Raw genomic sequence first — 16,715 nt, 5'->3', positions numbered from 1 at the left:
TACGACAAAATTTGCAACATTTGGAGAAAAGTCCCTAACAACGGCAAAGTCAAATGGCAATCTAGATCAAGAAAGATTGGTAAAAAAAAAAGTTTGGGTCAAAAAGTTGCAAAACCATCAATGCACCAAAAGACTTATACATGTATAATGCCTGATCCCCCATCACCACCTTTGGGTTTAATTTTAGACAAATATTTTAACCTATTTGCGCTCCGTGACAAATACATTTGTCATGAGCAAGGGATTTCTTAAGCTCGTATCCCACAAGGTATTGCCATTGTACCCACAAGATCAGCAGCAGGAGCACGGCAGATATACTGTATACAGCCAAAGGTAGGTTCTAACAATACACAGTAATTAAAACTTCCAACAATATGAGCAATTGAGTGATCGCATGTTTTAAAGTTGCTGATAAAAAAGTTGTTGAACTAAATAAATGTAATAAAAAAAAACTGTCCCTTTTCCCCTTACTTTATTTTAAAAAAATCGACAAAATGTTTGTATTAAAGTGTCCATAATGACCGGAACTATAGTCTATAAAACTATAAATTACATTTAACCCAAAGAGTCAAAGTATATTTATTGTTAATTTCATTTGCCCCCTCCCCCCAATTTTTTTAAATTTTTTTTTAAAGGGAACAAAAAAAAGTATTAATGAAAACATCAACCCGTCTTGCAAAAATCTCTCACAAAGCTAAAATTAAAATGTTCTAGACAAATGATTTCTTTAAAAAAAATCTAAATTTGATAATTTACTTAACATGTCACTTATATTGCATGATGCACTTTAAAAACTAAAGCAAAAAAAAATACATTAAAACCATTATATGTATCAAAAAATAAAAACATTAAAGATATAACTGATCCTGCAATAAGCAAGGCCTCCTGAGAATACAACCAAGAAAAAAAATGAAAAGCCATGGCCCTCAAAACCAGATAATGAAAAAACAAAACAAAAAAAATAGCTGTGTCCTCAAGGCCCAAAATAGCTTCTTCCTGAAGTGGTTAATAACTGCAGAGAATAGCAAATTCAGATTCTATTTAGAAGATTTAGGTCTATGTTACAGAGGCTGCATATACCCATGGGAATATTTACTGCCGGTGGTTGAACGAACCTCAAGTCATTGCATGCAGTTGTATTTTTGACAAATAACTGGCTATTATATAAGACTAGGTCACTACTTTGTAAACAGGAGACATATTCTAAACTTTATTTCTGGGAGGCCATAAAAAACTGTGAGGGACTTACATATGCAAGTCCAAACACAGGCCCTAATTCAGGACACTCATTTATATGGCTAGGGCTACACTATGACAAGGGTCCTGCAGCAGAAAATCACATCTAAGCAGCACAATAAAAATATCTGCACAATTTGTCTTCGACTTGCTGTTGAAGTAACACATGTTTTGCTATACACATGTTTATTCCCTTTGTGTGTTATGGAACTAAATCAAAAAAGGGAGGAAAAAAGAAAATTAGGCATAATGTCACACCAAACTCCAAAAATGGGGCATCGCGTACCTCGCGCCACGCCTATCCGACCGTCAGTGGCTTAGAATTAAAGCACTTTTTGGCGTCATGAAAGCCTGCAAATTTCAGGTAAAAATGTTGCTATACACACCACCTGCACACAGTACAAAGGCTGTGTGCAGGTTATTGCACCAAGATTTCATGACAGTTGCGCTTTAACTTAATATTTGGTTGCACACCGTTTGGAAAAAATAACTGAAATCAGTCGCTTCCTATAACCATCAATAAGCTTCTTACACCTCTCAGCCGGAATGTTGGACCACTCTTCCTTTGCAAATTGCTCCAGGTCTCTCTTATTGGAAGGGTGCCTTTTCCCAACAGCAATTTTAAGATCTCTCCACAGGTGTTCAATGGGATTTTATGATGCCTTGGACACATTCAAGGCACCCAGTGCCAGATTCAGCAAAACAACCCGAAAACATCATTGAACCTCCACCATATTTCACTCTAGGTACTGTGTTCTTTTCTTTGTAGGCCTCATTCCATTTTCGGTAAACAGTACAAGGATGTGCTTTACCAAAAAGCTCCATCTTGGTCTCATCTGTCCACAAGAAGTTTTCCCAGAAGGATTTTGGTTACTCAAGTCCATTTTGGCAAAATGTAGTCTTGCTTTTTTATGTCTCTGTGTCAGCAGTGGGGTCCTCCTGGGTCTCCTGCCATAGCGTTTCATTTCATTTAAATGTCGACGGATAGTTTGTGCTAACACTGATGCTCCCTGAGCCTGCAGGACAGCTTCAATATTTTTGGAACTTGTTTGGGGCTGCTTATCCACCGTCCGGACTATCCTGCATTGACCACTTTCATCAATTTTTCTCTTCCGTCCACGCCCAGGGAGACTAGCTACAGTACCATGGGTTGCAAACTTCTTGATAATGTTGCACACTGTGGACAAAGGCAAATCTAGATCTCTAGAGATGGACTTGTAACCTTGAGATTGTTGATTTTTTTCCACCATTTTGGTTCTCAAATCCTCAGACAGTTCTCTTCTCCTCTTTCTGTTGTCCATGCTTAGTGTGGCACACACAGACACACAATGCAAAGACTGCGTGAACTTCTCTCCTTATCTACTTTCAGGTGTGATTTTTATATTGCCCACACCTATTACTTGCCCCAGGTGAGTTTAAAGGAGCATCACATGCTTGAAACAATCTTATTTTTCCACAATTTTGAAAGGGTGCCAATAATTTTGTCCAGTCCGTTTTTGGAGTTTGGTGTGACATTATGTCCAATTAGCTTTTTTCCCTCCCTTTTTTGGTTTAGTTCCAATACACACAAAGGGAATAAACATGTGTATAGCAAAACATGTGTTACTGCAATTCTTTTCTGTGAGAAATACTTCATTTTCTTGATTAATTTCAGGGGTGCCAACATTTATGGCCAGGACTATATCTCCAAATCACAGATAAGTCACTTGCTGGTCACAGTCAAATGTGAGGTAGGAACAGTACAATTAGATAATACTTTAATGCAGAGGGCCTATAGATTAATGTGGTGTAGTGTAGATACTTGAACAAACGTTACTTACAGCTGTGCAGCACAATTTCCTACTGCATGGCCTACCCTCAGGTTGTTTGTGATGTGATAGCCACACAGTAAAAACTCTTGATGGAAGTTCCCAAAGAGTTAGGTTTTTTTTTTAGAAGGGTCCTTGCTCAGCTATTTTTCTCTTCTGACTAGACAATGCTTTTATGTGGAGGAGGAAACAGGAATTTGGAGATGATTGCCTTTTCATTGTGAACTGGAGACAGTCTTAGGTAAAACCTCCTGAATGCCACACTGTGCCATGATTACTATGATTTGACCCAGATCTGACTAACAAATGGAACTGCGGCTTCTGTTATAAACCAAGGACTTCTAGCAGGCTTTAATTGAAACAGGCTTCTGATTAGACCTAAACTTGTGATATAGTAGAGAACAGACAGTGATATCTGCTCACTAGCCTAGGCTAGCTTTGTCTGAACTGATTCCAGCCATCTGGGGAAAGATAGAGTTGAACTTCAGAGACTCCTCCCTTAGCCTTTTAGTAATTTTTCAATATAAGCTAGCTGATGAGAGTCAAGTGACCAAAGTTCAACTCATTCTTACACATGTATAGCTCTACAGTGGTAGCAGCAGAGAGCAACATTAATCAGTGCACATCCATAATACCTCAGTGTATGTCGAAATGGTAGTATAACAGACACAAAAATGTATAACCGAATCAATGTACACAAATTACACTCATGATACCCAAACACAGATTTAGATTTTCAAGAGATATTCATGGGCCACACAAAAACTTGATACAATGCATCTGTGACTTGACTATGACTTTTACAGCCAAATCGTAATTGTAATTACAATTTGCTGTTGTACAAACCTTTTTGTCAAGTAGCCTTAGCCTAAACTGGACAGCTACTACAAAGAGTATTTTTGCTTGCTCAGGAGGACTTGACAGGTCAATTCATAATACGCACAGCTCACTGATTTAAATAGGAATTGTGCAATGCTTTATTTTTCCCTGTGGTGGTGCTGCAGGGAATATTAACACTTGTTGTTGGGTTTGACTAAAGATTACATCGGATTGCTCATGGTCCCAGCTACATTACCCCTAGTAAGAAGCTTATTTTTTAGAAATCCTCATAAGAAAAAGGGGTTGTCACAAAAAGATAAAAACAACTGCTTGATATATCAATAAGAGGTACATCCTGATATAAAAAAATACCCCAAAATACTATGACAGGTGGTGTCTATGGTTAAAAAGCCTGCTACAATACAGAGCCTACACTAGGTCTTTCAGCAGACAATTACTATATGGCAAGTGCTGTCAACAAGAACCCAATGAACTTCCCAGTGCTGATTATTACAATATCATTCCAGAAGAGGAGCACAGATTAATGAGAGAGGCCACAAAAGTAAAAGATCATCTCTCCTGAATAAATTAAGTCGTATGACCTCTCATCCCCAAAGCTTAAATGAGCAATTAAAGGCAATCTATCATCACTAGAGTCCTATGGTATCTTTAATGTATGGCAAAGGTTGGCGGCATAATGGTACCCATTTATAAAATTGCTAAGGTAACATTGTAAGTTTAGCTATCTGAAATAGATTTTTGTCTACATGAATCCTTTGTGTATCCCTTTCACTTCACGGCTTGAGATACTAATGACTTAAGACTGAAGCTAGCAATGTAGAAATATTTTCAACGCCATCACGTGTTCTGTATTGTTCCCTTTCACACTACCATTATGCCCCGTCAATAACATCTGTCCAACTTTTTTTTTTTGGAGTTTGATGGCCGCCATTTTGACGGGTCATAATGGGTCCCGATGGATCCAATTATAGTAAATGGGGTCTGTCGGGCACTACTATTATCAGAGAGAATAACAGGAGAAAAAGACGGTGCAGGCACTATTTTTTCTCCCGCTATTCGCAATCCTAAAATAACGGGCTTCACACTGCCAGAAACAAATGCTGCACGGACCATCCTGTCATCACGGGGAGTGGTTGCGTTGCGCTTTGTGGACCGTCCTGTCATCGGAGGTGGGGGGGGGGTGTCGATAGATGCGAGCTGACTTGTCTTTACCGGCAGGTGTTTTCCAAAGAAGGAGAAATTATACTGCAAGCCCAGTCAATGCATATGATGATACAGAAGTAGTACATAGTTCCATAATGTATAAGGTTGAATCAAGACAAGAATCAATACATTCCAAGTTCAACATAAAATCCTACTGTGTTGATCCAGAGGAAGGCAAAAACCCACCATGAGGCTGATGCCAATTGCCCCATGACAGAGAAAAAGTTTCTTCCCAACCCCAATATGGCATCATAATATAGTCTCACTGCTCTTATAGTAAAGAATCTCTGTATGTGATGATGGTGAAACCTTTCCTTTAGATGTAGAGGATGCCCCTTTGTCATGGTTATCGGCCTAGAGATAAAAAGATCACTAGAAAGATCTCTGTACTGTCCATTCATATATTTGTACATTGTGATCAGATCGTCCCTAAGACGTCTTTTCTCCAAAGCAAATAACCTCAAGCTTGATAACCTATCTTGGTCCTGTAATCCACCCCATGAATACCTCCATAGCAGGAGGCTGAAGTCAATGTATGAGAGCATTACTAGCCATCTCAAATTTATAAAAGTGGGAAATTTCCCTAAAAATGAACGTTTCTATTCAGCCATTGGCTGCAAAGTTTACTACTGGTTCTTTAACTATTGCCACAAGACAGGAAACATGGTGTAAGTCTAGAGGCATTGCAGTCATTTTTGTATCATGTTGGTGACAGAAGGAACCATTGTAAATTGCTGTAAGCAGACTCGGGAGAGCGTGAACATTATAACATTATTTGTGTATGACCTCCTTCTCCAGCTGCCAGTCAGCATTACTTCATATTTGAGAGTAATGACAGAGTTTGATGGCCAAAGACCTTCGTGTCAAGAGGATCTGATTACAAAGGCACAAAGCCTCTGCTGTACTTACCTGAAGACTCAGTCTCTCCAGCCTCATCTCCAGGTTTCTATTCTCCTCCTCTAACCGGCCACGTTCGGCTTCAAGCTCCTCAATTTTCAACCTGCATGACAAGCAGAGCATAGAGAATACAATATGAAGTGACATGCTTGGAATAATAATACACTACAGGGCATTTCCATTTCTGCTATTCTCTCCCTGAAGACCGTTTGTCTCCTTGCATCCTCCAATACTACAAATAAAAGTGCTCCCTTTTATACCAGGTTTTTGTCAGATCAACCTGCTCTGATCACCGCAGCTAATAAAGAATTGGTGTAAATGTTGTGTTAATGCATAAAATAGTAATGATATTGAGGGAAAATCATACAATTAAAACAAAAATTCATTTTATGCACAATGAAACACAATTTGGTGTCACCTATTAAAAAAAAAAAAAATTTGGAACGTCTGGTTGTACTATATTCTGTTCATTGAGGGGTAACAGGAATTTGGTTGAACTATTTAAAATGGCAGATTATAGTTTTTGGTGTAAACATCACTAAGGTACACCAATTATTCAATGAAGAGAAGTTGTTGGATTTTCCCACTATACAGCACTAATAACAAAAATCTTATTTATTGGTAGATTACTTATAATAAGGAATTGGATTAAGCACAAACCCCCTACATTGGTTTTATGGGAAACAGAGGTTGCGCGAATTAGAAATTTTAAGAAAGTAAGGTGTAAAACACGAAAATCAGTGGAAAAGTGGTCCAGTATTTGGAAGGTCCGGTAAACAGAAGTCGAAGAAAAAGAAATGGGCTCAGCTGTAATCATTTGAATCTGGTGCCACCAAGTGTGTTAATTGTATACCAGATAAAAAATAAAAAATAAAACGAGAGAGAGTAGATACACAAAAAAAAACGGTGCACACCAAAAAGTACCAAAAGTAGATATTATAAAAAAAACCTTTATCAGAAATACATAGGCTAGACACACATTTAAAAACACTTCTAATGGTTCAACATGAACCTGAACCACAGACAGGGGGTAGGCCACACAATATATATATTATATATACATACACACACAGAATTAATACATTTGCATATGGACAAGAGAGTGCATCATTTCAGATGAACCAGTTTGATATTGCAATATCCCATATATGATGTAACTTAATAAACCTAGTCCATAGCAAAAAAAAACAGTATATACAAACCCCCACTATAATGGAAGGAGAACCAGATCAGAAGACATAGATTGTATACAAATACCGAGCAGTTGCCCCCCTAAGCACCACACGTCTCGTTGCCTGTGCACATCTTCCTCAGGGGCCCTGACATGGCCTTTATGACACTTGAGCTTCAAAGGAAAATTTTATTTGTGCAAACAGCAATTAGATAAGAGACATATCAAGTATCATATGTTTTATCTGCTTATGTCTACACTTTTGAGCATGATATACAGCTGACAGATTCACCTTGACCACCGTCAAACTAAAATCTTGGATTTAGTTTTAAATTAGAAATGTTGGATTTGTAAATGTCTCTGGTGATCAGATTAATGAAGTGTCCTCAATAGAAGCAGAAATATAGATTTTGTAGTTGTAAGATTGGGAAACACTTTTCCTGTTTGTCATCGTTAATGTGGATAAAACTGTCATTAATACAGTTATTAATATAGTATTCTAACGTAAATGGGGGGGAAGAGCATAGTATTAACAAATAACAGATGGGCTCTATTTTAGTGTGCCAAATGCCATCTGCAGCAACAAATATTTCTTTCCAATGTATGTATTTAAGCTGTGCTCAGTTCTAAAGCATATGTCAGCAATCTGATCCCCTTTATTTATGTGATGTCCCAGTATGGGATGATGTGGCCCCGTACTGTCCTCCTGCCCTGTCAGGCATACCCCATTAAGTATATAGGTTTACCTCATTTTATGTACTGTTGCTTTAATGTTTGTACCACATGATTGTTACCCAGAGGGCTCCAGTGACCAGGTGACCCCCCAAGTGACCTATAGGCTCCTTGCACAGCCCCCCTATATAACCAGGGGAGGGTCTGCAATCCCTCTCTTAGCTCATCGCTCTTAGCACATTGCTACTTCTGCTGAGGTCAAGTCCAGTCAAGTTGTCCCAGTGTCTGTGTCCAGAGCATTGGAGGCCTCAAGCTTAAAGTCCTGCAGCCATAAGTCGGTCATCAGTAAATCAAGTTATCTTATTGTCAGTCACCATCTCTGTCAAGTCAAGTCCATCTGTAGTCACCTTGGCCTGCACTTAAGTCAGTCTAACTACTGCAAGTCCCAGCAAGCCTGCGAGGTCCCCCTGTGTCACTGGTCACCTCCCTGGGATATTTGGCTGTACTGGAAAGACTATATCACCTGTAAAAAACAAAGAGAAAAAGAAACACAGCCATACATCCACAATAAGTATTTTGATCTACTTGCTTCTCAGCATAAATTCCAACTCCAACAGGTTGTTAATATACATTTTGATCAAAAATGTATTAGCAGGAGACTGCATAGGGGTTTCCTCCTTCCATTCTCTCAGCCCTCTGGTAGGGAGCACATGGTAAGTGTTCACACATTGGTGTGATTCTCTGTGGCGGCCATTGTTTCTGTGATGGTTTGTCTGTGGGGTGGTGCTGCCCAAAGCCAGGGGCTTGGTCGGGCAGTAGTGGGGCTGCCAGGCCACCGAGTCATTCCCCCTGTGGGCATGGTGTATTGGAGGCAGTGGTCGCCACCCAGCGTTATGCCAGTGTTAGGTTAGGGACCCACTCTGACAAGGTGGCTTTGACGTGGGCTTGTACTTTTTGATCAAAATGTATACTAACAACCTGTTGGTTTTTTCAATTATGCTGAGAAGCAAGTAGATCAAAATACAAATGGTGGATGTACGGCTGTGTTTCTCTATTTGTGTTGTACTATATCACATGTCTTGCCTCAGTAAAGCTGCCGTTATCCTTAACCCCTTAAGGACCGAGCCCTTTTTCACCTTAAGGACCGGAGCGTTTTTTGCAATTCTGACCACTGTCACTTTAAACATTAATAACTCTGGAATGCTTTTAGTTATCATTCTGATTCCGAGATAGTTTTTTCGTGACATATTCTACTTTAACTTAGTGGTAAAATTTTATGGTAACTTGCATCCTTTCTTGGTGAAAAATCCCAAAATTTGATGAAAAAAATGAAAATTTTGCATTTTTCTAACTTTGAAGCTCTCTGCTTGTAAGGAAAATGGATATTCAAAATAATTTTTTTTTGGGTTCACATATACAATACGTCTACTTTATGTTTGCATCATAAAATTTATGAGTTTTTACTTTTGGAAGACACCAGAGGGCTTCAAAGTTCAGCAGCAATTTTGAAATTTTTCACAAAATTTTCAAACTCGCTATTTTTCATGGACCAGTTCAGGTTTGAAGTGTCTTCATATTAGAAATACCCCATAAAAGACCCCATTATAAAAACTACACCCCCCAAAGTATTCAAAATGACATTCAGTAAGTGTATTAACCCTTTAGGTGTTTCACAGGAATAGCAGCAAAGTGAAGGAGAAAATTCAAAATCTTCATTTTTTACACTCGCATGTTCTTGTAGACCCAATTTTTGAATTTTTGCAAGGGGTAAAAAGGAGAAAATTTTTACTTGTATTTGAAACCCAATTTCTTTCGAGTAAGGACATACCTCATATGTCTATGTTAATTGTTCGGCGGGCGCAGTAGAGGGCTCAGAAGGGAAGGAGCGACAAATGGTTTTTGGGGGGCATGTCACCTTTAGGAAGCCCCTATGGTGCCAGGACAGCAAAAAAACACACATGGCATACCATTTTGGAAACTAGACCCCTCAGGGAACGTAACAAGGGGTAAAGTGAACCTTAATACCCCACAGGTGTTTCACGACTTTTGCATATGTAAAAAAAAATATTATTTTTTTTACCTAAAATGCTTGATTTCCCAAAAATTTTACATTTTTAAAAAGTGTAATAGCAGAAAATACCCCCCAAAATTTGAAGCCCAATTTCTCCCGATTCAGAAAACACCCCATATGGGGGTGAAAATTGCTCTGCTGGCGCACTACAGGTCTCATAAGAGAAGGAGTCACATTTGGCTTTTTGAAAGCAAATTTTGCTCTGGGGGCATGCCACATTTAGGAAGCCCCTATGGTGCCAGGACAGCAAAAATACACACATGGCATACCATTTTGGAAACTAGACCCCTCAGGGAACGTAACAAGGGGTAAAGTGAACCTTAATACCCCACAGGTGTTTCACGACTTTTGCATATGTAAAAAAAAATATATATTTTTTTTACCTAAAATGCTTGGTTTCTCAAAAATTTTACATTTTTAAAAAGGGTAATAGCAGAAAATACCCCCCAAAATTTGAAGACCAATTTCTCCCGATTCAGAAAACACCCCATATGGGGGTGAAAAGTGCTCTGCTGGCGCACTACAGGTCTCAGAAGAGAAGGAGTCACATTTGGCTTTTTGAAAGCAAATTTTGCTATGGGGGCATGCCGCATTTAGGAAGCCCCTATGGTGCCAGGACAGCAAAAAAAAAAACACATGGCATACCATTTTGGAAACTAGACCCCTCGGGGAACGTAACAAGGGGTTAAGTGAACCTTTATACCCCACAGGTGTTTCATGACTTTTGTATATGTAAAAAAAAAAATTTTTTTTACCTAAAATGCCTGTTTTCCCAAAAATTTGACATTTTTAAAAAGGGTAATAGCAGAAAATATCCGCCAAAATTTGAAGCCCAATTTCTCCCGAGTACGGCGATACCCCATATGTGACCCTAAACTGTTGCCTTGAAATACGACAGGGCTCCAAAGTGAGAGCGCCATGCGCATTTGAGGCCTAAATTAGGGACTTGCATAGGGGTGGACATAGGGGTATTCTACGCCAGTGATTCCCAAACAGGGTGCCTCCAGCTGTTGTAAAACTCCCAGCATGCCTGGACAGTCAGTGGCTATCTGGAAATACTGGGAGTAGTTGTTTTACAACAGCTGGAGGCTCCGTTCTGGAAACAGTGGCGTACCAGACGTTTTTCATTTTTATTGGGGAGGGGAGGGGGGTTGTATAGGGGTATGTGTATATGTAGTGTTTTTTACTTTTTATTTTATTGTGTGTTAGTGTAGTGTAGTGTTTTTAGGGTACAGTCGCACGGGCGGGGGTTCACAGTAGTTTCTCGCTGGCAATTTGAGCTGCAGCAGAAAGTTTGCGGCAGCTCAAATTTGCAGCCAGATACTTACTGTAATCCTCCGCCCATGTGAGTGTACCCTGTACATTCACATGGGGGGGGGGGGGGGACATCCAGCTGTTGCAAAACTACAACTCCCAGCATGGACGGTCTATCAGTGCATGCTGGGAGTTGTAGTTTTGCAACAGCTGGAGACACACAGGTTGTGAAACACCGAGTTTGGTAACAAACTCAGTGTTTTGCAACCAGTGTGCCTTCAGCTGTTGCAAAAGCTACAACCCCCAGCATGTACAGACAGCGGAAGGGCATGCTGGGTCTTGTAGTTATGCAACAGCCGGAGGCATACTACATTGGCTGGGGATGCTGGGGATTGTAGTTATGCAACAGCTGGAGACACACTGGTTTACTACTTAACTCAGTGTGCCTTCAGCTGTTGCAAAACTACAACTCTCAGCAGTCACCGACAGCCAACGGGCATGCTGGGAGTTGTAGTTATGCAACCACCAGATGCACCACTACAACTCCCAGCATGCACTTGAGCTGTTTGTGCAAGCTGGGAGTTGTAGTTACACAACAGCTGAAGGTACACTTTTCCATAGAAAGAATGTGCCTCCAGCTGTTGCAAAACTACAAGTCCCAGCATGCCCATAAGGGCATGCTGGGAGTTGTGGTGGTCTGCCTCCTGCTGTTGCATAACTACAGCTCCCAGCATGCCCTTGTTGCATGCTGGGAGCTGTTGCTAAGCAACAGCAGGAGGCTGTCACTCACCTCCAACGATCCACACAGGACTGTCCCTCGCCGCCGCCGCCGTCGCTCCTGGGGCCCCGATCCCAACATGGACGCCGGGGATGGGGGTCCCCAGCACCCGGGGTCGTCTTCCCGCACCCGCCCTCCGGAAGAGGGGCGGAGCGGGTTGCGGGAGTGACACCCGCAGCAGGCGCCCTGATTGGTCGGCCGGTAATCCGGCCGACGAATCAGGGCGATCGTGAGGTGGCACCAGTGCCACCTCACTCCTGCAGGCTCTGGCTGTTCGGGGCCATCTCTGACGGCCCCGATCAGCCAGTAATTCCGAGTCACCGGGTCACTGGAGACCCGATTGACCCGGAATCCGCCGCAGATCGCTGGACTGAATTGTCCAGCGATCTGCGGCAATCGCCGACATGGGGGGACATAATTACCCCCCTGGGCGATATGCCGGGATGCCTGCTGAACGATTTCAGCAGGCATCCGGCTCTGGCTCCCCTCCGGCTAGCGGTGGGGGCCGGAAATGCTCAGGGCGTATCCATACGCCCTCGGTCCTTAAGGACTTGGAAACGGGGGCGTATGGATACACCCTATGTCCTTAAGGGGTTAATCTGGTGTTGGTGTCTTCATTGCCCCTGCCTAACCCAGGATCAGCAGTATTACCTTTGGGTGGTTAAGGCTAAACCACGCCCAGGCGATAAGAAGGCGTTAATACCATCTGCCCCTAGGGCCATAACATCTGCCCTGCATTGCACCCCACTCCACATTTACTACACCCTGCGCATTTCGCATTGAGGTTTATCCCTCAGACATCTTCCATGCCAAATCTTTTTGTGGACTGCGCCAGAGTTTTGTTATTTAGGTGATTGCTGAATAGATGTTGACAGTGGTTTCACGTGCAAGCAATACACTGTATAACAGGAGCTTCAGTTAAACTAAAAGCATGAGGAATATCAGATGCAATGGTGAATTCGTTTAGATGCCAGCTAAACATGACTCAAGTTCTTGGTGGCATAGTGGCACAACTCACCTCTGAATGAAAATCTACCAACTAAGTCAATGTCTGACACATTAAGGAGAACTAAAAAATGACTAAAGGATATCAGTTGAACCAAAGACACCCATTTGTAGACAGCATGACAGTACTTGTCAAATCCACGACATAGGCATCTCATCTATCCAACCTGCCCTGTACTGATTAGAGGTGTAAACCCTGAAACAGATGCCTACAGATGGGGGGGGGGGGGGGGGGGATCAGCTTGGCTTATGTTTCTGGTCATGTTTCATGGCTCTTATGGGTTGAACATTGGCTTTCAGGGTAACTACCTATAGGTGGCATTAGAGATAAGTTGAATCTCCTATTACATAAAATGTTAGGCAGGTGATTATTAGAAACAAACTACAAAAACTGACCCTAACAAGCTTTCCATAAATCCTTCCCTCGATAAATCCCTAAATGATGGCTCTAACACCAGACACCACTGATCCTTACTGTCTCCGAAAATTTTCCTATAAAAACTCTAAACTAAGTAATACATCAGTAATATGGAGTAATTGCCCCAAACACATAGGGGAAGACAAAACTGCAGCATGAACCCTGCTATTTGTAACATCCTTCAGCTATATCAATGTTTGTGAAAAATTGCCTTTACAACTTATATTAAAACTTAATGGGATGATGTGACTTCTGCTGAGCGTTTTTTGTTCCATTCTTGTGCTAATCCATTTTAAGCAGAGCTATTTGGCCCTATAAATGAGTTTACATGGCACTGTAGGCATCTTGGGTCTCCAGCTGAAGGCCAAACAGTCATTGAGATGAAAGTGCTAAAAAATACAATATTAATCAAATTTTGTCATGAAAATAGGGGGAACAAAAAACAAGATATTTTTTAAATATTTGTTTGCTTTCCACAGATTTTACTTCATGTGACATTGTAAAAAGCATCTGCTTTGCTGAAGAACAGACACTTGCACGTCTTTTATCCATACTTTCCCATTTGGGAGAACTAGAGGGAAATCTGAGTACCCCCAGAACATCGAAGATAACAGTTCAAAGGACCCACAGACACCATAGTTGTAAGGAAAGATACGGTAATCCTCTCCTACAAAGCAATACCTTATAAACAGCCTTGGTACTGTGGGTATTAAGCCCCTCTGGAAAACATCGAAATAAGGCTCAATTGGCAGAAAAATAGTAAATTTCTGCTCTACATGGTGTATTTACTTTCACCTTTATGTTGCTGTTTAATTGAACGGAATGGGAAGTTCTGGTTTCTCAAAGCCTTTGATAATGTTGCTGGTGCGCAGGTATAAATCTTAGTGCCCACCTGTGGTCATCAGGGCGACGCAGCTTTCTGCTATCGTTAATCACAATTAGAGGAAATCAAGCTTTGGCTCCGATGTTTTCTGGACTCTTACCCCTGCGGTAACAAAGTAAGTTGTCTCTCTGCACTTTCCATTACACAGGCTACAGAATGAAGGAAATCCAATTTGTGCATGTAGGGAGGTAGTGTGACAGATGTGCAGAACGACACGATAATATCAAGTTCCATCACCTTCCTGGAAGTGGCCATCAAAGAAAGGCAGATTTAGAGAATTACTAAGAAAAATCGGTGTGAATAGAACAGAAAGTTTATAAAAAAAAACACTCTAGAGGCCAAGACTGCATGGGGCATGGATCAAATCCTGAGTAATGAAAAATAATGAAAATAGCGGGCAATGTATAGTGTAGAGATATAAGGAATCTCTGCCGCATAGCAAATAACAGAACAATATAACCCTCACTGGCTCTCAGTTCTGCCTCAATAAAGGGAATCCATGCAGCTTGTACTCCAGGCCTCACCTACAGTGTGTTTCTGAAACAGAAAGTAAAGTGAAGGAAAAATGGATTTCATGCAAATTTTGTACATTTGCCTACAGACCAAGAAATCAGTCTATAATTTTAAAGAGGTTATCCATGAATAGAAAAACAGAGCTAATTTCTTTCAAACACAGCTCCACCTCTGTCTCCAGGTTGGGTGTGGCATTACAACTTGGCTCCATTCCCTTCAATGGAACTGAGCTGCAGAACCACACCCGACCCGGAGACAGACTGGGAGCGGTTTTTGAAAGTCTTTTTTTCTACTCTTGATTTTCTATTCCGGGAGTACCCCTTTAAGGACCAGGCCAATTTTGTTTTTTTCACTTTCGTTTTTTCCTCCTGCCCTTTTAAAAATCCTAATACTTTCAATTTTGCATCTACAGACACATATGAGGGCTTTTTTTTTGCGTCACCAATTGTACTTTGTAATGACATCACTTATTTTATAACAAAATCTATGGTTTCAAAAATAATACTTATTTGTGGGGTGAAATTTTAAAAGAAAACACCATTTTGTAACTTATCGGGGCTTTTGTTTCTACGCAGTGCACTTTTCGGTAAAAATGACACCTTATCTTTATTCTGTAGGTCCATATGGTTACAAAAATATCCAAGTTATGTAGGTTTTATTTTATTTTTACTATTTAAAAAACTTAGTATGTTTAAAACTCATCTTCTGACTACTACAACCTTTTAATTTTTCTGCATACGGGGCTATATGAGGGCTCATATTTTGCATCGTGGTCTGTAGTTTTTGTTCTGTTTTGATGGGACTTTTTGATGGCTTTTTATTAATTTTTTTAATGGTATATGAAGTGACCAAAAATGCTATTTTTTTTTACATGTACGCTGTCGACCATGCAGTTTAACTACCCTTATATGTTAATAGTTCGGACATTTATGCACATGGCGGTACCACATATGATTATTTTTATTAGAGATGAGCGAACTTACAGTAAATTCGATTCGTCACGAACTTCTCGGCTCGGCAGTTGATGACTTATCCTGCATAAATGTGTTCAGCTTTCAGGTGCTCCCGTGGGCTGGAAAAGGTGGATACAGTCCTAGGAGACTCTTTCCTAGGACTGTATCCACCTTTTCCAGCCCACCGTAGCACCTGAAAGCTGAACACATTTATGCAGGATAAGTCATCAACTGCCGAGCCGAGAAGTTTGTGATGAATCAAATTTACTGTAAGTTCGCTCATCTCTAATTTTTATATTATTATTTTATTTTTTTTCAATGGGAAAAGGGGGGATTCAAACTTTTCTTAGGAAGGCGTTAATTCACTTTTAGTAACTTTTTTTAACAAATTTTTTTTATAAAATTTCTTGCCCCCATAGGTGGCTATGCCATGCAATCTATTGATTGCATACACTGATCAATGCTATGCCATATCTATGCACGCTTGGAGCAGCAGATCACCGATCAGATGGCGAGGAGGCAGGTGAGCACCCTCCCGCCATCCTCCACTGAGCTGCCGGGACACTTTTACTTTAGGATTAGACCTTTAATAGAGGCGTCTAAAGGGGTAATGCCGGGCATCAGCCCGATTTGTGGTGCCAGGGGTTAACCCTGGGTCCTGGCTGCTGATAGCAGTAGGGTCCCCCGGTGGGTGTGGAGCATGCTCCGCTCGTGAGCGCACTACAAACCCTGGTATGGGGACCAGGGCCTACATGTATGCCCTTGGTCCTTAAAGGGGTACTCAGCCACAAACCTCTTATCCCCTATCTAAAGGATAGGGAAAACTATGTTAGATCACAGGGCTCTCGCCGCTGGTGACCCGCGATCTCTGTGCCTTGTAGCTTCCGCATTTGTGACGTCATGCCACGCGGCCTCCATTCATGTCAATAGGAGGAGGCATGACGACTATGACATAGCCATCACGCCTCCTCCCACAGAAAATAAAGGAGGGGGCGAGGCTGACGCATCACGAA

At 41.1% G+C, this 16,715-nt stretch overlaps 1 protein-coding gene across 4 annotated transcripts in view; it reads right to left on the bottom strand.

Moving 5' to 3' along the window:
- The window catches only part of MAD1L1 (mitotic arrest deficient 1 like 1), a 790,601-nt gene that overhangs the window by 328,837 nt on the left and 445,049 nt on the right, over nucleotides 1–16,715 (bottom strand). For 3 of the 4 annotated variants that reach the window (XM_056535643.1, XM_056535644.1, XM_056535642.1), the window contains exon 15: nucleotides 5,997–6,087. The exons of the other annotated variant lie outside the window; for it this stretch is intronic. In XM_056535643.1, the coding sequence (XP_056391618.1) occupies nucleotides 5,997–6,087 (91 nt within the window). The remainder of the gene's footprint in view (nucleotides 1–5,996; nucleotides 6,088–16,715) is intronic. 4 annotated transcript variants of the gene reach the window in all.

Source organism: Hyla sarda, chromosome 8, assembly GCF_029499605.1.
Source record: "Hyla sarda isolate aHylSar1 chromosome 8, aHylSar1.hap1, whole genome shotgun sequence".
Taxonomy (NCBI): Eukaryota; Metazoa; Chordata; class Amphibia; order Anura; family Hylidae; genus Hyla; species Hyla sarda.
This window is presented reverse-complemented; position numbering and strand designations above follow the sequence as displayed.